Here is a 25,597-nt window from a genome sequence, read left to right as displayed (position 1 = left end):
ATGGAGTGAGTATTTTGAAGGTTTGTTGAATGTGTTTGATGACAGAGTGGCAGATATAGGGTGATTTGGTTGAGGTGGTGTGCAAAGTGAGAGGGTTAGGGAAAATGATTTGGTAAACAGAGAAGAGGTAATAAAAGCTTTGCAGAAGATGAAAGCTGGCAAGGCAGCAGGTTTGGATGGTATTGCAGTGGAATCTATTAAAAAAGGGGGTGACTGTATTGTTTACTGGTTGGTAAGGTTATTTAATGTATGTATGACTCATGGTGAGGTGCCTGAGGATTGGCGGAATGCATGCATAGTGCCATTGTACAAAGGCAAAGGGGATAAGAGTGAGTGCTCAAATTACAGAGGTATAAGTTTGTTGAGTATTCCTGGTAAATCATATGGGAGGGTATTGATTGAGAGGGTGAAGGCATGTACAGAGCATCAGATTGGGAAGGAGCAGTGTGGTTTCAGAAATGGTAGAGGATGTGTGGATCAGGTGTTTGCTTTGAAGAATGTATGTGAGAAATACTTAGAAAAGCAAATGGATTTGTATGTAGCATTTATGGATCTGGAGAAGGCATATGATACAGTTGATAGAGATGCTCTGTGGAAGGTATTAAGAATATATGGTGTGGGAGGTAAGTTGTTAAAAGCAGTGAAAAGTTTTTATCGAGGATGTAAGGCATGTGTACGTGTAGGAAGAGAGGAAAGTGATTGGTTCTCAGTGAATGTAGGTTTGCGGCAGGGGTGTGTGATGTCTCCATGGTTGTTTAATTTGTTTATGGATGGGGTTGTTAGGGAGGTGAATGCAAGAGTTTTGGAAAGAGGGGCAAGTATGAAGTCTGTTGTGGATGTGAGAGCTTGGGAAGTGAGTCAGTTGTTGTTTGCTGATGATACAGCGCTGGTAGCTGATTCATGTGAGAAACTGCAGAAGCTGGTGACTGAGTTTGGTAAAGTGTGTGAAAGAAGAAAGTTAAGAGTAAATGTGAATAAGAGCAAGGTTATTAGGTAAAGTAGGGTTGAGGGTCAAGTCAACTGGGAGGTAAGTTTGAATGGAGAAAAACTGGAAGAAGTAAAGTGTTTTAGATATCTGGGAGTGGATCTGGCAGCGGATGGAACCATGGAAGTGGAAGTGAATCATAGGGTGGGGGAGGGGGCAAAAATCCTGGGAGCCTTGAAGAATGTGTGGAAGTCGAGAACATTATCTCGAAAAGCAAAAATGGGTATGTTTGAAGGAATAGTGGTTCCAACAATGTTGTATGGTTGCGAGGGTGGATGTGCTGGAAATGAGATGTTTGAGGACAATATGTGGTGTGAGGTGGTTTGATCGAGTAAGTACTGTAAGGGTAAGCGAGATGTGTGGAAATAAAAAGAATGTGGTTGAGAGAGAGCAGAAGAGGGTGTTTTGAAATGGTTTGGGCACATGGAGAGAATGAGTGAGGAAAGATTGACCAAGAGGATATATGTGTCTGAGGTGGAGGGAACGAGAAGTGGGAGACCAAATTGGAGGTGGAAAGATGGAGTGAAAAAGATTTTGTGTGATCGGGGCCTGAACATGCAGGAGGGTGAAAGGAGGGCAAGGAATAGAGTGAATTGGATCGATGTGGTTTACTGGGGTTGATGTGCTGTCAGTGGATTGAATCAGGGCATGTGAAACGTCTGGGGTAAACCATGGAAACTTGTGTGGGGCCTGGATGTGGAAAGGGAGCTGTGGTTTCGGGCATTATTGCATGACAGCAAGAGAATGAGTGTGAACGAATGAGGCCTTCGTTGTCTTTTCCTAGTGCTACCTCGCACACATGAGGGGGGAGGGGGATGGTATTCCATGTGTGGCGAGGTGGCGAAGGGAATGAATAAAGGCAGACAGTGTGAATTGTGTGGATGGGTATATATGTATGTATCTGTGTGTGTATATATATGTGTATATTGAGATGTATAGGTATGCATATTTGCGTGTGTGGACGTATATGTATATACATTGTGTATGGTGGTGGGTTGGGCCATTTCTTTCGTCTGTTTCCTTGCGCTACCTCGCAAACGGAGACAGCGACAAAGAAAAATAAAAATAAATAAAATATATATATATATATATATATATATATATATATATATATATATATTTTTTTTTTTGCTTTGTCGCTGTCTCCCGCGTTTGCGAGGTAGCACAAGGAAACAGATGAAAGAAATGGCCCAACCCACCCACATACACATGTATATACATACGTCCACACACGCAAATAAACATACCTACACAGCTTTCCATGGTATACCCCACACGCTTCACATGCCCTGATTCAATCCACTGACAGCACATCAACCCCGGTATACCACATCGCTCCAATTCACTCTATTCCTTCCCCTCCTTTCACCCTCCTGCATGTTCAGGCCCCGATCACACAAAATCTTTTTCACTCCATCTTTCCACCTCCAATTTGGTCTCCCTCTTCTCCTCGTTCCCTACACCTCCGACACATATATCCTCTTGGTCAATCTTTCCTCACTCATTCTCTCCATGTGCCCAAACCATTTCAAAACACCCTCTTCTGCTCTCTCAACCACGCTCTTTTTATTTCCACACATCTCTCTTACCCTTACGTTACTCGATCAAACCACCTCACACCACACATTGTCCTCAAACATCTCATTTCCAGCACATCCATCCTCCTGCGCACAACTCTATCCATAGCCCACGCCTCGCAACCATACAACATTGTTGGAACCACTATTCCTTCAAACATACCCATTTTTGCTTTCCGAGATAATGTTCTCGACTTCCACACATTCTTCAAGGCTCCCAGAATTTTCGCCCCCTCCCCCACCCTATGATCCACTTCCGCTTCCATGGTTCCATCCGCTGCCGGATCCACTCCCAGATATCTAAAACACTTCACTTCCTCCAGTTTTTCTCCATTCAAACTTACCTCCCAATTGACTTGACCCTCAACCCTACTGTACCTAATAACCTTGCTCTTATTCACATTTACTCTTAACTTTCTTCTTTCACACAATTTACCAAACTCAGTCACCAGCTTCTACAGTTTCTCACATGAATCAGCCACCAGCGCTGTATCATCAGCAAACAACAACTGACTCACTTCCCAAGCTCTCTTATCCCCAACAGACTTCATACTTGCCCCTCTTTCCAAAACTCTTGCATTCACCTCCCTAACAACCCCATCCATAAACAAATTAAACAACCATGGAGACATCACACACCCATGCCGCAAACCGAAATTCACTGAGAACCAATCACTTTCCTCTCTTCCTACACGTACACATGCCTTACATCCTCGATAAAAACTTTTCACTGCTTCTAACAACTTGCCTCCCACACCATATATTCTTAATACCTTCCACAGAGCATCTCTATTTTTTTTTTTTTTTTCAAACTATTCGCCATTTCCCACATTAGTGAGGTAGCGTTAAGAACAGAGGACTGGGCCTTTTTCGGAATATCCTCACCTGGCCCCCTCTGTTCCTTCTTTTGGAAAATTAAAAAAAAAACGAGAGGGGAGGATTTCCAGCCCCCCGCTCCCTCCCCTTTTAGTCGCCTTCTACGACACGCAGGGAATACGTGGGAAGTATTCTTAATCCCCTATCCAGAGGGATAAATCTCTCTCTCTCTCTCTATATATATATACATATACATATATATATATATATATATATATATATATATATATATATATATGTATATATATATATATATATATATATATATATATATATATATATATATATATATATATATATATATATATTTTTTTTTTCTTTTAAACTATTCGCCATTTCCCGCGTTAGCGAGGTAGCGTTAAGAACAGAGGACTGGGCCTTTGTGGAATATCCTCACCTGGCCCCCCTCTGTTCCTTCTTTTGGAAAATTAAAAAAAAATGAGAGGGGAGGATTTCCAGCCTCCCGCTCCCTCCCCTTTTAGTCGCCTTCTACGACACGCAGGGAATATGTGGGATGTATTCTTAATCCCCTACCCCAGGGATATATATACATATATATATATATATATATATATATATATATATATATATATATATATATATATATATATATATGGGGAGAAAGAATACTTCCCACGTATTCCCTGCGTGTCGTAGAAGGCGACTAAAAGGGGAGGGAGCGGGGGGCTGGAAATCCTCCCCTCTCGTTTTTTTTTAATTTTCCAAAAGAAGGAACAGAGAATTGGGCCAGGTGAGGGTATTCCCTCAAAGGCCCAGTCCTCTGTTCTTAACGCTACCTCGCTAATGTGGGAAATGGCGAATAGTTTGAAAGAAAGAAAAAAGATATATATATATATATATATATATATATATATATATATATATATATATATATATATATATATATATATATATATATATATATATATGCAAAGGTGAGTAATGTGGCAGTTGAGGGAATAATTGGTATACATGGGGTGTTCAGTGTTGTAAATGGAAATGGTGAAGAGCTTGTAGATTTATGTGCTGAAAAAGGACTGATGATTGGGAATACCTGGTTTAAAATGCGAGATATACATAAGTATACTTATGTAAGTAGGAGAGATGGCCAGAGAGCGTTATTGGATTACGTGTTAATTTACAGGCGTGCGAAAGAGAGACTTTTGGATGTTAATGCGCTGAGAGGTGCAACTGGAGGGATGTCTGATCATTATCTTGTGGAGGCTAAGGTGAAGATTTGTATGGGTTTTCAGAAAAGAAGAGTGAATGTTGGGGTGAAGAGGGTGGTGAGAGTAAGTGAGCTTGAGAAGGAGACCTGTGTGAGGAAGTACCAGGAGAGACTGAGTACAGAATGGAAAAAGGTGAGAACAATGGAAGTAAGGGGAGTGGGGGAGGAATGGGATGTATTTAGGGAATCAGTGATGGATTGCACAAAAGATGCTTGTGGCATGAGAAGAGTGGGAGGTGGGTTGATTAGAAAGGGTAGTGAGTGGTGGGATGAAGAAGTAAGAGTATTAGTGAAAGAGAAGAGAGAGGCATTTGGATGATTTTTGCAGGGAAAAAATGCAATTGAGTGGGAGATGTATAAAAGAAAGAGACAGGAGGTCAAGAGAAAGGTGCAAGAGGTGAAAAAAAGGGCAAATGAGAGTTGGGGTGAGAGAGTATCATTAAATTTTAGGGGGAATAAAAAGATGTTCTGGAAGGAGGTAAATAAAGTGCGTAAGACAAGGGAGCAAATGGGAACTTCAGTGAAGGGCGCAAGTGGGGAGGAGATAACAAGTAGTGGTGATGTGAGAAGGAGATGGAGTGAGTATTTTGAAGGTTTGTTGAATGTGTTTGATGATAGAGTGGCAGATATAGGGTGTTTTGGTCGAGGTGGTGTGCAAAGTGAGAGGGTTATGGAAAATGATTTGGTAAACAGAGAAGAGGTAGTGAAAGCTTTGCGGAAGATGAAAGCCGGCAAGGCAGCGGGTTTGGATGGTATTGCAGTGGAATTTATTAAAAAAGGGGGTGACTGTATTGTTTACTGGTTGGTAAGGTTATTTAATGTATGTATGACTCATGGTGAGGTGCCTGAGGATTGGCGGAATGCGTGCATAGTGCCATTCTACAAAGGCAAAGGGGATAAGAGTGAGTGCTCAAATTACAGAGGTATAAGTTTGTTGAGTATTCCTGGTAAATTATATGGGAGGGTATTGATTGAGAGGGTGAAGGCATGTACAGAGCATCAGATTGGGGAAGAGCAGTGTGGTTTCAGAAGTGGTAGAGGATGTGTGGATCAGGTGTTTGCTTTGAAGAATGTATGTGAGAAATACTTAGAAAAGCAAATGGATTTGTATGTAGCATTTATGGATCTGGAGAAGGCATATGATAGAGTTGATAGAGATGCTCTGTGGAAAGTACTAAGAATATATGGTGTGGGAGGAAAGTTGTTAGAAGCAGTGAAAAGTTTTTATCGAGGATGTAAGGCATGTGTACGTGTAGGAAGAGCGGAAAGTGATTGGTTCTCAGTGAATGTAGGTTTGCGGCAGGGGTGTGTGATGTCTCCATGGTTGTTTAATTTGTTTATGGATGGGGTTGTTAGGGAGGTAAATGCAAGAGTTTTGGAAAGAGGGGCAAGTATGAAGTCTGTTGGGGATGAGAGAGCTTGGGAAGTGAGTCAGTTGTTGTTCGCTGATGATACAGCGCTGGTGGCTGATTCATGTGAGAAACTGCAGAAGCTGGTGACTGAGTTTGGAAAAGTGTGTGGAAGAAGAAAGTTAAGAGTAAATGTGAATAAGAGCAAGGTTATTAGGTACAGTAGGGTTGAGGGTCAAGTCAATTGGGAGGTGAGTTTGAATGGAGAAAAACTGGAGGAAGTGAAGTGTTTTAGATATCTGGGAGTGGATCTGGCAGCGGATGGAACCATGGAAGCGGAAGTGGATCATAGGGTGGGGGAGGGGGCAAAAATCCTGGGGGCCTTGAAGAATGTGTGGAAGTCGAGAACATTATCTCGGAAAGCAAAAATGGGTATGTTTGAAGGAATAGTGGTTCCAACAATGTTGTATGGTTGCGAGGCGTGGGCTATGGATAGAGTTGTGCGCAGGAGGATGGATGTGCTGGAAATGAGATGTTTGAGGACAATGTGTGGTGTGAGGTGGTTTGATCGAGTGAGTAACGTAAGGGTAAGAGAGATGTGTGGAAATAAAAAGAGCGTGGTTGAGAGAGCAGAAGAGGGTGTTTTGAAGTGGTTTGGGCACATGGAGAGGATGAGTGAGGAAAGATTGACCAAGAGGATATATGTGTCGGAGGTGGAGGGAACAAGGAGAAGAGGGAGACCAAATTGGAGGTGGAAAGATGGAGTGAAAAAGATTTTGTGTGATCGGGGCCTGAACATGCAGGAGGGTGAAAGGAGGGCAAGGAATAGAGTGAATTGGAGCGATGTGGTATACCGGGGTTGACGTGCTGTCAGTGGATTGAATCAAGGCATGTGAAGCGTCTGGGGTAAACCATGGAAGCTGTGTAGGTATGTATATTTGCGTGTGTGGACGTATGTATATACATGTGTATGGGGGGTGGGTTGGGCCATTTCTTTCGTCTGTTTCCTTGCGCTACCTCGCAAACGCGGGAGACAGTGACAAAGTATAATAAAATATATAATAAAATATATATATATATATATATATATATATATATATATATATATATATATATATATATATATATATACATATATATATATATATATATATATATATATATATATATATATATATATATATATATATATATATATATATATATATATACATATATATATATATATCCCTGAGGATAGGGGAGTTGATAGAGATGCTCTGTGGAAGGTATTAAGAATATATGGTGTGGGAGGCAAGTTGTTAGAAGCAGTGAAAAGTTTTTATCGAGGATGTAAGGCATGTGTACGTGTAGGAGGAGAGGAAAGTGATTGGTTCTCAGTGAATGTAGGTTTGCGGCAGGGGTGTGTGATGTCTCCATGGTTGTTTAATTTGTTTATGGATGGGGTTGTTAGGGAGGTGAATGCAAGAGTTTTGGAAAGAGGGGCAAGTATGAAGTCTGTTGGGGATGAGAGAACTTGGGAAGTGAGTCAGTTGTTGTTCGCTGATGATACAGCGCTGGTGGCTGATTCATGTGAGAAACTGCAGAAGCTGGTGACTGAGTTTGGTAAAGTGTGTGAAAGAAGAAAGTTAAGAGTAAATGTGAATAAGAGCAAGGTAATTAGGTACAGTAGGGTTGAGGGTCAAGTCAATTGGGAGGTAAGTTTGAATGGAGAAAAACTGGAGGAAGTAAAGTGTTTTAGATATCTGGGAGTGGATCTGGCAGCGGATGGAACCATGGAAGCGGAAGTGGATCATAGGGTGGGGGAGGGGGCGAAAATCCTGGGAGCCTTGACGAATGTGTGGAAGTCGAGAACATTATCTCGGAAAGCAAAAATGGGTATGTTTGAAGGAATAATGGTTCCAACAATGTTGTATGGTTGCGAGGTGTGGGCTATGGATAGAGTTGTGCACAGGAGGATGGATGTGCTGGAAATGAGATGTTTGAGGACAATGTGTGGTGTGAGGTGGTTTGATTGAGTAAGTAACGTAAGGGTAAGAGAGATGTGTGGAAATAAAAAGAGCGTGGTTGAGAGAGCAGAGGAGGGTGTTTTGAAATGGTTTGGGCACATGGAGAGAATGAGTGAGGAAAGATTGACCAAGAGGATATATGTGTCGGAGGTGGAGGGAACGAGGAGAAGTGGGAGACCAAATTGGAGGTGGAAAGATGGAGTGAAAAAGATTTTGTGTGATAGGGGCCTGAACATGCAGGAGGGTGAAAGGAGGGCAAGGAATAGAGTGAATTTGATCGATGTGGTATACCGGGGTTGACGTGCTGTCAGTTGATTGAATCAGGGCATGTGAAGCGTCTGGGGTAAACCATGGAAAGCTGTGTTGGTATGTATTTTTGCGTGTGTGGACGTATGTATATACAAGTGTATGGGGGTGGGTCGGGCCATTTCTTTCATCTGTTTCCTTGCGCTACCTCGCAGATGCAGGAGACAGCGACAAAAAAAAAAAAAAACTATTTTTTTTTTATTTTGCTTTGTCGCTGTCTCCCGTGTTTGTGAGGTAGAACAAAGAAACAGACAAAAGAAATGGCCCTACCCACCCCCATACACAATGTATATACATACACGTCCACACACGCAAATATACATACCTATACATCTCAATGTACACATATATATACACACACAGACACATACATATATACCCATGCACACAATTCACACTGTCTGCCTTTATTCATTCCCACCCCCACCTTCTCACACATGGAATACCATCCCCCTCCCCCCTCATGTGTGCGAGGTAGCGCTAGAAAAAGACAACAAAGGCCACATTCGTTCACACTCATTCTCTAGCTGTCATGTAATAATGCACCGAAACCACAGCTCCCTTTCCACATCCAGGCCCTACAGAACTTTCCATGGTTTACCCCAGATGCTTCACATGCCCTGGTACAATCCAATGACAGCACATCGACCCCAATATACCACATCGTTCCAATTCACTATTCCTTGCACGTCTTTCACCCTCCTGCAAGTTCAGGCCCCGATCACTTAAAATTTTTTTCACTCAATCTTTCCACCTCCAATTTGGTCTCCCACTTCTCCCCGTTCCCTCCACCTCTGACACATATATTCTCTTGATCAGTCTTTCCTCACTCATTCTCTCCATGTGCCCAAACCATTTCAAAAAAACCCTCCTCTGCTCTCTCAACCAGACTTTTTTTATTACCACACATCTCTCTTACCCTTTCATTACTTACGCGATGAAACCACCTCACACCACATATTGTCCTCAAACATCTCATCTCCAGCACATCCAATCACTTTTCTCTCTTCCTACACGTGCACATGCCTTACATCCTCGATAAAAACTTCCCACTGCTTCTAACAACTTGCCTCCCACACCATATATTCTTAATACCTTCCACACAGCATCTCTATCAACTCTATCATATGTCTTTTCCAGATCCATAAATGCTACATACAAATTCATTTGCTTTTCCAACTATTTCTCACATACATTCTTCAAAGCAAACACCTGATCCACACATCCTCTACCACTTCTGGAACCACACTGCTCTTCCCCGATCTGATGCTGTGTACATGCCTTCACCCTCTCAATCAATACCTTCCCATATAATTTCCCAGGAATACTCAACAAACTTTTTTTTTTTCTTATACTTTGTCGCTGTCTCCCGCATTTGCGAGGTAGCGCAAGGAAACAGACGAAAGAAATGGCCCAACCCCCCCATTCACATGTATATACATACGTCCACACACGCAAATATACATACCTACACAGCTTTCCATGGTTTACCCCAGACGCTTCACATGCCTTGATTCAATCCACTGACAGCACGTCAACCCCGGTATACCACATCGCTCCAATTCACTCTATTCCTTGCCCTCCTTTCACCCTCCTGCATGTTCAGGCCCCGATCACACAAAATCTTTTTCACTCCATCTTTCCACCTCTAATTTGGTCTCCCTCTTCTCCTCGTTCCCTCCACCTCTGACACATATATCCTCTTGGTCAATCTTTCCTCACTCATTCTCTCCATGTGCCCAAACCACTTCAAAACACCCTCTTCTGCTCTCTCAACCACGCTCTTTTTATTTCCACACATCTCTCTTACCCTTACGTTACTCACTCGATCAAACCACCTCACACCACACATTGTCCTCAAACATCTCATTTCCAGCACATCCATCCTCCTGCGCACAACTCTATCCATAGCCCACGCCTCGCAACCATACAACATTGTTGGAACCACTATTCCTTCAAACATACCCATTTTTGCTTTCCGAGATAATGTTCTCGACTTCCACACATTCTTCAAGGCTCCCAGAATTTTCGCCCCCTCCCCCACCCTATGATCCACTTCCGCTTCCATGGTTCCATCCGCTGCCAGATCCACTCCCAGATATCTAAAACACTTCACTTCCTCCAGTTTTTCTCCATTCAAACTCACCTCCCAATTGACTTGACCCTCAACCCTACTGTACCTAATAACCTTGCTCTTATTCACATTTACTCTTAACTTTCTTCTTTCACACACTTTACCAAACTCAGTCACCAGCTTCTGCAGTTTCTCACATGAATCAGCCACCAGCGCTGTATCATCAGCGAACAACAACTGACTCACTTCCCAAGCTCTCTCATCCCCAACAGACTTCATACTTGCCCCTCTTTCCAAAACTCTTGCATTTACCTCCCTAACAACCCCATCCATAAACAAATTAAACAACCATGGAGACATCACACACCCCTGCCGCAAACCTACATTCACTGAGAACCAATCACTTTCCTCTCTTCCTACACGTACACATGCCTTACATCCTCGATAAAAACTTTTCACTGCTTCTAACAACTTTCCTCCCACACCATATATTCTTAATACCTTCCACAGAGCATCTCTATCAACTCTATCATATGCCTTCTGCAGATCCATAAATGCTACATACAAATCCATTTGCTTTTCTAAGTATTTCTCACATACATTCTTCAAAGCAAACACCTGATTCACACATCCTCTACCACTTCTGAAACCACACTGCTCTTCCCCAATCTGATGCTCTGTACATGCCTTCACCCTCTCAATCAATACCCTCCCATATAATTTACCAGGAATACTCAACAAACTTATACCTCTGTAATTTGAGCACTCACTCTTATCCCCTTTGCCTTTGTACAATGGCACTATGCACGCATTCCGCCAATCCTCAGGCACCTCACCATGAGTCATACATACATTAAATAACCTTACCAACCAGTCAACAATACAGTCACCCCCTTTTTTAATAAATTCCACTGCAATACCATCCAAACCTGCTGCCTTGCCGGCTTTCATCTTCCGCAAAGCTTTCACTACCTCTTCTCTGTTTACCAAATCATTCTCCCTAACCCTCTCACTTTGCACACCACCTCGACCAAAACACCCTATATCTGCCACTCTATCATCAAACACATTCAACAAACCTTCAAAATACTCACTCCATCTCCTTCTCACATCACCACTACTTGTTATCACCTCCCCATTTGCGCCCTTCACTGAAGTTCCTATTTGCTCCTTTGTCTTACGCACTTTATTTACCTCCTTCCAGAACATCTTTTTATTCTCCCTAAAATTTAATGATACTCTCTCACCCCAACTCTCATTTGCCCTTTTTTTCACCTCTTGCACCTTTCTCTTGACCTCCTGTCTCTTTCTTTTATACATCTCCCACTCAATTGCATTTTTTCCCTGCAAAAATCGTCCAAATGCCTCTCTCTTCTCTTTCACTAATACTCTTACTTCTTCATCCCACCACTCACTACCCTTTCTAATCAACCCACCTCCCACTCTTCTCATGCCACAAGCATCTTTTGCGCAATCCATCACTGATTCCCTAAACACATCCCATTCCTCCCCCACTCCCCTTGCTTCCATTGTTCTCACCTTTTTCCATTCTGTACTCAGTCTCTCCTGGTACTTCCTCACACAGGTCTCCTTCTCAAGCTCACTTACTCTCACCACCCTCTTCACCCCAACATTCACTCTTCTTTTCTGAAAACCCATACAAATCTTCACCTTAGCCTCCACAAGATAATGATCTGACATCCCTCCAGTTGCACCTCTCAGCACATTAACATCCAAAAGTCTCTCTTTCGCACGCCTGTCAATTAACACGTAATCCAATAACGCTCTCTGGCCATCTCTCCTACTTACATAAGTATACTTATGTATATCTCACTTTTTAAACCAGGTATTCCCAATCATCAGTCCTTTTTCAGCACATAAATCTACAAGCTCTTCACCATTTCCATTTACAACACTGAACACCCCATGTATACCAATTATTCCCTCAACTGCCACATTACTCACCTTTGCATTCAAATCACCCATCACTATAACCCGGTCTCGTGCATCAAAACCACTAACACTCATTCAGCTGCTCCCAAAACACTTGCCTCTCTTGATCTTTCTTCTCATGCCCAGGTGCATATGCACCAATAATCACCCACCTCTCTCCATCAACTTTCAGTTTTACCCATATTAATCGAGAATTTACTTTCTTACACTCTATCACATACTCCCACAACTCCTGTTTCAGGAGTATTGCTACTCCTTCCCTTGCTCTTGTCCTCTCACTAACCCCTGACTTTACTCCCCAGACATTCCCAAACCATTCTTCCCCTTTACCCTTGAGCTTCGTTTCACTCAGAGCCAAAACATCCAGGTTCCTTTCCTCAAACATACTACTTATCTCTCCTTTTTTCACATCTTGGTTACATCCAAACACATTTAGGCACCCCACTCTGAGCCTTCGAGGAGGATGAGCACTCCCCGCGTGACTCCTTCCTCTGTTTCCCATTTTAGAAAGTTAAAACAAGGAGGGGAGGATTTCTGGCCCCCCGCTCCCGTCCCCTCTAGTCGCTTTCTACGACACGCGAGGAATACGTGGGAAGTATTCTTTCACCCCTATCCCCAGGGATAATATACATATATATATACATATACACATACACACACATACACATACATACGCACATATACACACACACACACATACATATATATACATATGAAAAATGTAAGAAACTCAACAAACTTAAACCTCTGTAATTTGAGCACTCACTTTTATCTCCTTTGCATTTGTACAATGGCACTATGCAAGCATTCTGCCAATCCTCAGGCACCTCACCATGAGTCATACATACATCAAATAACCTTACCAACCAGTCAACAATACAGTCACCCCCTTTTTTCATAAATTCCACTGCAATACCATCCAAACCCGCTGCCTTGCCAGTTTTCATGTTCCGCAAAGCTTTTACCACCTCTTCTCTGTTTACCAAGTCACTTTCCCTATATACGAACATAGTGCATATGAGTGCACAACTTCACAGAACATACAAACCTCCAACAGCCAGGATTTATCCCCAGATGCCTGTTTAAAAGCAAAAATGGGTATGTTTGAAGGAATAGTGGTTCCAACAATGTTATATGGTTGCAAGGCATGGGCTATAGATAGAGTTGTGCAGAGGAGGATGGATGTGCTGGAAATGAGATGTTTGAGTACAATATGTGGTGTGAGGTGGTTTGATCGAGTAAGTAATGAAAGGGTAAGAGAGATGTGTGGTAATAAAAAGAGTGTGGTTGAGAGAGCAGAAGAGGGTGTTTTGAAATGGTTTGGTCACATGGAGAGAATGAGTGAGGAAAGATTGATAAAGAGGATATATGTGTCAGAGGTGGAGGGAACGAGAAGTGGGAGACCAAATTGGAGGTGGAAAGATGGAGTGAAAAAGATTTTGAGTGACTGGGGTCTGAAGATGGAGGAGGGTGATAGGCATGCAAGGAATAGAGTGAATTGGAATGAAGTGGTATACCAGGATTAACGTGCTGTCAATCGATTGAACCAAGGCATGTGAAGCATCTGGGGTAAACCATGGAAAGTTCTGTGGGGCCTGGATGTGGAAAGGGAGCTGTGGTTTCGGTGCATTATACATGACAGCTAGAGACTGAGTGTGAACGACTGTGGCCTTTGTTGTCTTTTCCTAGTGCTACCTTGAGCTTATGAGGGGGGAGGGGGCTGTTATTTCATGTAAGGTGGGGTGGCGATGGGAATGAATAAAGGGAGACAGTATGAATTATGTACATGTGTATATATGTATATGTCTGTGTGTGTATATATATGTATACTTTGAGATGTATAGGTATGTGTATGTGCGTGTGTGGACGTGTATGTATATACATGTGTATGTGGGTGGGTTGGGCGATTCTTTTGTCTGTTTCCTTACGCTACCTCGCTAACGCGGGAGACAGTGACAAAGTAAAATGAATGAATAAATAAATAAATACATGAGGGGGAAGTATGAAGTCTGTTGGGGATGAGAGAGCTTGGGAAGTGAGTCAGTTGTTGTTCGCTGATGATACAGCACTGGCGGCTGATTCATGTGAGAAACTGCAGAAGCTGGTGACTGAGTTTGGAAAAGTGCATGAAAGAAGAAAGTTAAGAGTAAATGTGAATAAGAGCAAGGTTATTAGGTACAGTAGGGTTGAGGGTCAAGTCAATTGGGAGGTAAGTTTGAATGGAGAAAAACTGGAGGAAGTAAAGTGTTTTAGATATCTGGGAGTGGATCTGGCAGTGGATGGAACCATGGAAGCGGAAGTCAATCATAGGGTGGGGGAGGGGGCGAAAATCCTGGGAGCCTTGAAGAATGTGTGGAAGTCGAGAACATTATCTCCAAAAGCAAAAATGGCTATGTTTGAAGGAATAGTGGTTCCAACAATGTTGTATGGTGGCGAGGCATGGGCTATGGATAGAGGGTGGATGCAGGAGGGTGGATGTGCTGGAAATGAGATGTTTAAGGACAATATGTGGTGTGAGGTGGTTTGATCAAGTAAGTAATGTAAGGGTAAGAGAGATGTGTGGAAATAAAAAAAGCTTGGTTGAGAGAGCAGAAGAGGGTGTTTTGAAATGGTTTGGGCACATGGAGAGAATGAGTGAGGAAAGATTGACCAAGAGGATATATGTGTCAGAGGTGGAGGGAACGAGGAGAAGTGGAAGACCAAATTGGAGGTGGAAAGATGGAGTGAAAAAGATTTTGAGTGATCGCGGCCTGAACATGCAGGAGGGTGAAAGGCGTGCAAGGAATAGAGTGAATTGGATCGATGTGGTATACTGGGGTAGACGTGCTGTCAATGGATTGAATCAGGGCATGTGAAGCATCTGGGGTAAACCATGGAAAGTTCTGTGGGGCCTGGATGTGGAAAGGGAGCTGTGGTTTCGGGCATTATTACATGACAGCTAGAGACTGAGTGTAAACGAATGGGGCCTTTGTTGTCTTTTCCTAGCACTACCTCGCACACATGAGGGGGAGGGGGATGTTATTCCATGTGTGGCGAGGTGGCGATGGGAATGAATAAAGGCAGTGTGAATTGTGTGCATGAATTGTGTATATATGTATGTGTCTGTGTGTGTATATATATGTGTACATTGACATGTATGGGTATGTATATTTGCGTGTGTGGACGTGTATGTATATACATGTGTATGGGGGTGGGTTGGGCCATTTATTTCGTCTGTTTCCTTGCGCTACCTCGCAAACGTGGGAGACAGCGACAAAGCAAAATAAATAAATAAATAAATACATGAATAAATAAATAACTACTTATCATGATGTCATGGTGTATATAACATTCCTGAATTATTATAGAATAAGTATTTCATAAAATCATGGCATACATCACTTTCCTAAATTACTGTCAAATGAATATGTATCATTATTGTGTGGGCTGCAAGGGTGGCATTAACCTTGGTCAGCTGATGTATGATTACTTCATGCTTTCATTTATCTTTTTACAATATTTTCTTTACATTATGCAGTATGATACAGTATAACACTCACACTACATAACATGAAAAGTGATATTTCACTCACGGTGTAACTTCAAGCAGGCATAGTCTGGGGACACCTCTTGTACAATACAAATTGATAATTTCCTCTTTTCATTTAACATAAAAGGTTAAGTGGGATGGAAGGAAAAAAATCAGAGATGAACCAAAACAAACGTAATCTAACCTATTTACACTGGAATTTCGGGAAGCGCTGTAGGGTACAAATTGAGAAAAATCAACAATATTGGAAAAATTTTAAATATTCAGATATTTAGCATACATTAAAAAACAACATAATTCATAAATTTTTGAAGTCTAAATGATCATTGTGCATCAAGCTAAGTGATCGCTGTGCACTGTATTCACTGTGCATCATGCTAAGAAAAAATTTTCATTCTTACATCAATAAATTATTCTGTTCACTTTCTCGTTGCTGAGCAAGACTATGATAATTAAAATTTTTTCTTATGATAATTTACGAATCTAGTTTACAATGTGAAAATGGGGAAAAGCTGACTTTTTTTCAATTGAGAATCTGGTCAACAATCAGGATCTTATAATGCCCTAATACACCCATCTATCACTTAAAATTTCATAAAACTATGCAGTATTATATATCATAAACATTTACACTACATAGCATGATGTCATGGTATACAAAACGTCCCTAAATTACAGTACAAGAAATATATCATGATGTCATTGTGTGTATAAACATCTATCATAATATCATCATATTTATTTATTTTGCTTTGTCGCTGTCTCCCGCGTTTGTGAGGTAGCGCAAGGAAACAGACGAAATAAATGGCCCAACCCACCCCCATACACAATGTATACACACACACGTCCACACACGCAAATATACATACCTATACATCTCACTGTACACATATATATACATACACAGACACATACATATATACCCATGCACACAGTTCACACTGTCTGCCCCTATTCACTCCCATCGCCACCTCGCCACACATGGAATACCTTCCCCCTCCCCCCTCATGTGTGCGAGGTAGCACTAAGAAAAGACAACAAAGGCCCCATTCGTTCACACTCAGTCTCTAGCTGCCACGCAATAATGCCCGAAACCACAGCTCCCTTTCCACATCCAGGCCCCACACAACTTTCCATGGTTTACCCCAGACGCTTCACATGCCCTGATTCAATCCACTGACAGCACGTCAACCCCGGTATACCACATCGATCCAATTCACTCTATTCTTTGCCCTCCTTTCACCCTCCTGCATGTTCAGGCCCCGATCACACAAAATCTTTTTCACTCCATCTTTCCACCTCCAATCATATCATGGTGTAAATAACTTCCCTAATATACTGTAGAATAAGTATTTAATGACATAGTGGTATACATAACTTCCTTAAAGTACTGTGAAATAAACATAAATCATTGTTGTGTGACATGCATTGGTGGCATTTAACTTGGTCAGCTCATGTATGATTCCCTTGTGTTTTCATTTATCTTTTCACAGCACTTTCCCAATACCATACAGTATGATACAGTAATTCACCTACAAAATGCATAACGTGATGTAATACTGTGCATAACTAAATCACTGTAAAAAAAAGGATAAATCATTTTTTATCTCAGTTCATGATATTTTCCTCATGTTATGCAGTATGATGTGCTACAAACACATACACCTCTAACTGTGAAGTCAAGCCATACATAACTTGCCTAATATTTATTTCTTTATTATACTTACTAGCAGTCTCCCATGTCAGCAAGGCAGCGTAAGGAAACAGACAAAAGAATGGCCCAACCTACCCACATACACATGATTATACATAAACTTCCACACACACACACATATACATACCTATACATTTCAACGTATGCATACATATACATACACAGACATATACATATATACATATGTACATATTCATACTTGCTGCCTTCAACCATTCCTTTTGCCACCCCACCAAACATGAAAAAGCATAACCCCCCGGCGAGGTAGTGCTAGGAAAAGACAACAAATGCCACATTCATTCACACTTAGTCTCTAACTGTCATGCGTAATACATTGAAACCACAGCTCCCTTTCAACATCCAGGCCCCACAAAACTTTCCATGGTTTATCCCAGACACTTCACATGCCTTGGTTCAATCCATCGACAGCACATTGCACGCCTTTCACCCTTCTGTATGTTCAGGCCCAAATCACTCAAAATCTTTTCCACTCCATCCTTCCACCTCCAATTTGGTCTCCCACTTCTCCTCATTCCCTCCACCTCTGATACATATATCCTCTTTGTCAATCTTTCCTCAGTCATTCTCTCCATGTGACCAAACCATTTCAACACATACTCTTATGCTCTCTCAACCACACTCTTTATATTACCACACATCTCTCTTACCCTTTCATCACTTACTCAATCAAACACCTCACACCATATATTGTCCACACACATTTTATTTCCAGCACATCCACCCTCCTCCACACAACCCTATCTATAGCCCATGCCTAGCAACCATATAACATTGTTGGAACCACTATTCCTTCAAACATACCCATTTTTCCTCTTCGAGATAACATTCTTGCCTTCCACACATTTTTCAATGCTCCTAGAGCCTTCATCCCCTCCCCCACCATGTGACTCACTTCCACTTCCATGGTTCCATCGCCTGCTAAATCCACTCCCAGATATCTAAAGCTCTTCACTTCCTCCAGTTTTTCTCCATTCAAACTTACCTCCCAGTTAACTTATCCCTCAATCCTACTGAACCTAATAACCTTGCTTTTATTCACATTTACTCTCAGCTTTCTTCTTTCACATACTTTACCAAATTCATCAACTTTTGCAGTTTCTCACCCGAATCAGCCATCTGCACTGTATCATCAGTGAACAACAACCATGGAGACATCATGCACCCCTGCTACAAACTGACATTCACTGGGAACCAATCACTTCCCTCTCTTCCTACTCACACACATGCCTTACATCCTTGATAAAAACTTTTCACTTCTTCTAGCAACTTACCTCCCACACCATATACTCTTAAAACCTTCCACAAAGCATCTCTATGAACCCTATCATATGCCTTCTCCTGATCCATACATACTACATACAAATCCATTTGTTTATCTAAGTATTCCTCACATACATTCTTCAAAGCAAACACCTGATCCACACATCCTTTACCACTTCTGAAACCACACTGCTCTTCCCCAATCTCATGCTCTGTACATTCCTTTACCCTCTCAATCAATACCCTCCCATATAACTTCCCAGGAATTCTCAACAAACTTATATCTCTGTAACTTGAACACTCACCTTTATCCCCTTTACCTTTGTACAATGGCACTATGCATGCATTCTGCCAATCCTCAGGCACTTCATCATGAACCATATATACATTGAATATCCTTACCTTCCTTACCATCCAAACCCGCCGCCTTGCCAGCTTTCATCTTCCGCAAAACTTTCACTACCTCTTCTCTGTTTACCAAATCATTCTTCCTGACCCTCTCACTTCACACAACGCCTCAACCAAAACATCCTATATCTACCACACCATCATCAAACACATTCAACAAACCTTCAAAATATTCACTCCATCTCCTTTTCACTTCATCACTACTTGTTATTACCTCCCCATTAGCCCCCTTCACCAATGCTTCCATGTGTTCTCTTGCTTTACACACTTCATTTACCTCCTTTCAAAACATCTTTTTTTTCTCCCTAAAATTTAATGATACTCTCACCACAACTCTCATTTGCCCTCTTTTTCACCTCTTGCACCTTTCTCTTGACCTCCTGCTGCTTTCTTTCATACATCTGCCAGTTATTTGCACTGCTTCCCTGCAAAAATCGTCCAAATGCCTCTCTCTTCTCTTTCACTAACAATCTTCTTCATCCCACCACTCACTACCCTTTCTAATCTGCCCATCTCCCACCTTTCCCATGCCACATGCATCATTTGGGCAAGCCATCACTGTTTCCCTAAATACATGCCATTCCTCCCCAACTCCCCTTATATCATTTGCTCTCATCTTTTTCCATTCTGCACTCAATCTCTCCTGGTACTTCCTCACACAAGTCTCCTTTCCAAGCTCACTTACTCTCACCACTCTTTTCACCCCAACATTCTTCTTTTTCTGAAAACCTCTACAAATCTTTACCTTTGCCTCCACAAGATAATGATCAGACATCCCTCCAGCTGCCCCTCTCAGCACATTAACATCCAAAAGTCTCTCTTTCACACACCTATCAATTAACAAATAATCCAATAACGATCTCTGGCAATCTCTCCTACTTACATACATATACTTATGTCTATCTCTCTTTTTAAACAAGGTATTCCCAATCAACAGTCCTTTTTCAGCACACAAATCTACAAGCTCTTCACCATTTCCATTTACAACACTGAAAACCCCATGTACTTGCCTGAATTACTGTAAAATAAGAATAACTTAGTGTTGGTAATTAGAAATGGTGTTTATTTACCTTAATGTTTCTTGAAGTATGTTCCCTGATGCTATGATACAGAAATGCTTGGTGTGCATTTTTAGACCAGAGGACAGAGGTCAAACTTTGCAGAAAAAGGGAAAATATTCAGCTGATGTGGTGAAAGTCAATTTACACAGTTAACAGTATTACAAGTTGAATTGACTTTAAAAGGTTGCTGCAGCAACCTCTCAGTACTTTTTCTGGTCAAAAGAGTCTATCTCACTCTGCTTTCCAAGTACTCTCTTCCCCCTGCTTAATCTTGCTAAAGAAACACTCATTATAACATACATTGCCACTTCACATATCAAAAAAAATTACTCTACAAAGCTGTAATTTTTCACATTTGTGATGGACAAAATAACAACTTAAATACAACTGAGCATTCTGAATGTTTCTATTAAGTCATCAGTACTTGAACAGACATGCAGATTTAGGGGAGGAAATCATAGTCCCTGCATGTCATCATTGTAGGTTTATCTTATAATCTATGTAGTGTTGCCTTTCTGTCTTCATCTGAATTGGATGAGTTTACTAATAATTTCACTGTTTTGATTATTTGGCTGATACATATCCTCCTATGATTCCTCCCGAGTTTGAGTTACACCAGCATGGGAAGAGGCAATGATTGTTAATCTACCTTAACAACCTTTTTTGGCAATGCTCACAGGAAGGTAAATATATGAAAAGCTATGATACATATTTATGTATCTTAACCCTATAATGCATTTTGTGACATCATCATGATTTCACAGTACAGATACTTTTATACTGACCTCAAGTCAGTGTATGGGTTCATCCCAAATTGACTTGGCCCCCTTACATGAAAGTCTGAATCAACTCCTGCCTGAATGTATGAAGATGTTAGGTAACCAGGAAATCTAAAGATTATTTTTGCATTCAGTAAATGTGGTATAAATAAACTCTGCTACTTCTATAATTGCCCTCAAGCATTCTGCAGTATATTTCTATAATTCTAAATTCTGGGCTACATTTGATTATTAAAAGTAAGAACTTAGTCAGTCATATAAAGTGCACTGAAAAAACATAGACTAAATATTTAATCAGTTTTATCATTCTTAAGATTGCAGAATATCCATCATTTCTATAAATCTATAGAAATACAGATGAAACATGACAAAGAGACAGCTTTCTCATACCTCCTTGTATTTTGGATAAAGTGGAATTTTTTCCTTGAGGCATCACAGGTGGAGTTGGCTTGTTGGCTTGACCTGTTGCTCGATACAAAGCAGTGACCCACTGATGAGACTCATTTTCATCCTCAGTTGCAAACAAAATGGACTCCCCCTCTCTCACAGCATTGAAAAAAAATCTGCCACCCTCAAGATCTGTTCCAAAAAAATGGAAGAATATGATGAAATACTTCCATCTTTTAACATAAAAGCATGTGCTCTACATATGCAGGTACATGTAAAAGTTTATGCTCTTTGAGCTATAAGGAATCTTAAATATCGTCCCTAATCACATGAAAGCTAAAAATGCTGTCAGCTCTACTTAAACCAACTATGTAGGGGTACTGTAAGCCAGATCAGGAAATCATATTTGTCAGATTTATGTACAGAGAGACAGGGAAAGGCAGTACATTTGATGCTGGACGCTGTTTCCTAATTGAACATTAACTGGTGTTGTCTTCGGTTTAAGAGTTAAATCTTTCTGTCAGTTATTTTCACTTCCCTGATCATTCTGTCTTTGACTGAGTAAAGTGCCTCCTTTATGGTTTTATTCATTGTTCCCCTTCATATATCTCTACTTTGTGACTTTCCTCCTCAACCCTAAAATCATCTCTTGAATCCTGTCTTTCCATGTTCATTGTTCAATGAATATTGGGCAGACTGCTTTCCTGATTTATTATCTGCCTTCTCTGTGAAACACCTTGTTTATGTACTGTTTACCCAAGTAATCTCCTAAAATGTCCTAGCCATACTTATATGGACTTTAAAGACACACAATTTCAGTATGTAAAATTGACATATGTCACAAGTAACTTATTAACGTCAGGAAAAATCCTACAGTCAGAGTTACCCATATAGAACGTCTCACACTTTAGGGACCTGGACATACCTGAAAGAGGTTGCCTTTTTCTAACATCATTAAAAGTGAAAGGCACGCTTAATCGATTCATAGAGATACAGTATGTACTTACCTAGGATTTGGTAAAGGGTGGGGCAAATTATGAAACTGGTAAGGTAATGTTGAAAAGCTCAAAACAAGAAAGGTATGTAAAAATGCATTGTATCTTACAAAACTTTGCACTTTTGAGTTATTTGGATGTTAAATTCAGCAACAAACAGTTGTCAAATTCTCAAAAAATTGAATACAGCTGCCATATAGAAGTAACTTTATCTAAGACTGACAAAGTTTTGAATGAAAACAAATTCATGATACATTACGACAAAAACAGCTGATAGCAATTACTACGCAAGTTTAATTTGATGAAAAAATCAATATGCTCTTACAGGTAGAGAAGATATTGTTATAATAATATCAATGCTGTGGGAGGGGAATGTATTGTACAAGATTGTTCAAATGGTAACATATATAAATCACTGAAACAGATATACATAGATACACATTTATTTTTCCTGTAAAAAGACTGAGAAGATTAGAATAACTGTAAGAATATGATAAGCATTATCATAAAACATGTTTACTATACACTGTATAGCTCATACTGTATATGCCTGCACTTCGAGCAACAACAATTAGCTGCAGAAATGAGTCCTTCTATCTCAGCTACACATGGGCATACACATCAAACAGTGGCTAATTAGCAATAAGTAAGGTTATGATGATTTGGCATATGGTTGACTGTTAGCAGTGAGAAAAATTCTCTGTGTATCAGTGATCCAATGGTGGTGAAGGGGAAGAAGTAAAGATGCATGATTCAGCAAAAGTCAACACACACATCATATGCCAAGTTTATATGCTGATATGCTGCACCAAATTTGAATGTCAATATAGCAACAAATATAGATAATGAACTAGATTTCTTCTTTTCTCTAACTTTCCCTGATATATCCCATCACATGATAAGAATGAAATATGTCTAAATTTCTTTGATAAAACCCATTATAGGGGACCTCTTCCTAAATTTCCAATGGTGAGCCATTTAAAGGTTTAAAAACATTCTCCAATTTCTTTACTTTGCAGTCATACTCCACCACGTATCAATTTTAGCTGATGTTTACTGTCACTTTTCATGATTCCTAGAAATGTACTCCAATTTCCTCAACCTAACTTCATGATACATGTCTTCAACATACACATTTTTACTAAAGTCATGATGTAGGAGCTCTCAACTGTCAAGTTCCCTATCTCTCCAGTGAGATCTTTATTCTCACTTAGTAAGCCTATAAGACTTCCCATTTTTAGATCCTCACTAAACATCCTAATAGTATCAATTAGCTCATATTCTTTTCTGAAATCCACACCTACAATTTCCACACAACCTAACTCTGAAAAATCCTTTAGATTTTTCCTCTTCCCATTCAATAATGAGTTCATGCTTTTATGTAGAGGAAGGCTACCCAGGGGTTAGCCCACTAATGCTGATGTGCCATATATAGCATGGGATGCCTTTGGCAGCTGACTGCAAATTTGCTGTACACAGTATGGGGCAGTTACAAATCTTGGGCATGGTAAACTGTTGAGCAATGAGTCTAGAAGAAACTGCTGGCAACACAGACAAAGTTTCCATGTTAAGCATGGGATGCCTTCGGCAGCTGACTGCAAATTTGCTGTGCACAGTATGGGGCATTTACAAATCTCGGGAGTGGTAAATTGTTGAGCAATGAGTCAAGAAGAAACTGCTGGCAACACAAACAATGTTTCCACATCCCTTGCCCAGATTTTTTCAACTCAGCTGCTTGGTAACCATCAAAATACTATGGGGGATACTATAAAATTTGTGTGCTGCCCAAGCAGCAGAGAAAAGGTATATACTATTCCAGGGTAATTAAGGTACACTCACAGTCAACTGCTAGATGTGCCCCACACCATATACAGCACATCAGTAACCAGTGAGATAAAATAAACTTTTCTGTGCATTCATTATTCACCCAACATCTCTAAAACCCCAGTGTCTTCTCCAACTCTTTAGGTTTGAAGCTAAAAATTCTTCAACTTCAAATAAGTACTATCAAATATGTCATTTGTACATAAATTATACTTTTAATACATATGATAAAAACTACTTAGAAAAGAAAATCAAATTTTCTATGAATACATCACATCATCTAATTTCCCCAAAATTTCATTCTTATCCACATCTTGTGACTTCAAGTTGCAATTTGTTTTTCACAATGACTTCAATACAAATCTAATCATAGTACAAAATGAATATTTGCTGCACTAATCATGATGTTACATCCCTATTCTATATCAAAAAGAATTGACACTTTGGAATGAAATTAATGCTATAACTACTACACCCTCTTATTCAACTACAAAATTATCTTAAGTAGCATTTCTCCAAAAAATAAGTCAGAGCCCATGAGATGATTTATGTGAAACATGTTAAAAACTATTTACATGTTCAATATGAGAAAGACATACAATAGGAGGCTGACTGGCCAATGACTGGGTTATCTGGTGTAAAAAAAAAAAGGATTTTAACTTGACAAGAAAAAGTAATTCCGCTCAGATGTTTTTTGCTATCGACGACTCCCCATTGCTGCACATTGGGCTTCTAGTGTCCCCATTTCTGATGTCACATACAGTTTATTTCTGGCGTTTTTTCTCAGAGAATACCTGAATTTATGAAATATTTGTCTAAATGACTTTTGAAGGAATTTATAGTCATAGCATTAATTTAATTAATTTAGTAGTGGTGATGTGAGAAGGAGATGGAGTGAGTATTAGGTTTGTTGAATGTGTTTCATGATAGAGTGGCAGATATAGGGTGTTTTGGTCGAGGTGGTGTGCAAAGTGCGAGGGTTAGGGAAAATGGTTTGGTAAACAGAGAAGAGGTAGTAAAAGCTTTGCGGAAGATGAAAGCTGGCAAGGCAGCAGGTTTGGATGGTATTGCAGTGGAATTTATTAAAAAAGGGGGTGACTGTATTGTTGACTGGTTGGTAAGGTTATTTAATGTATGTATGACTCATGGTGAGGTGCCTGAGGATTGGCGGAATGCGTGCATAGTGCCATTGTACAAAGGCAAAGGGGATAAGAGTGAGTGCTCAAATTACAGAGGTATAAGTTTGTTGAGTATTCCTGGCA

The 25,597-nt window shown here is 40.5% G+C and overlaps 1 protein-coding gene across 1 annotated transcript in view; it reads right to left on the bottom strand.

Annotated features, from left to right (window-relative positions):
* Cadps (calcium-dependent secretion activator 1) overlaps nt 1-25,597 on the bottom strand; it is a 1,554,015-nt gene that overhangs the window by 351,163 nt on the left and 1,177,255 nt on the right. Inside the window, exon 17 of the mRNA XM_071665310.1 lies at nt 21,520-21,708. Coding sequence (XP_071521411.1) covers nt 21,520-21,708 — 189 coding nt within the window. The remainder of the gene's footprint in view (nt 1-21,519; nt 21,709-25,597) is intronic.

The sequence above is a fragment of the Panulirus ornatus genome, chromosome 10 (genome assembly GCF_036320965.1).
Source record: "Panulirus ornatus isolate Po-2019 chromosome 10, ASM3632096v1, whole genome shotgun sequence".
In the NCBI taxonomy this organism is placed as follows: domain Eukaryota; kingdom Metazoa; phylum Arthropoda; class Malacostraca; order Decapoda; family Palinuridae; genus Panulirus; species Panulirus ornatus.
Note: the sequence above shows the minus strand (reverse complement) of the source record. Positions and strands in the feature narration are given on the sequence as shown.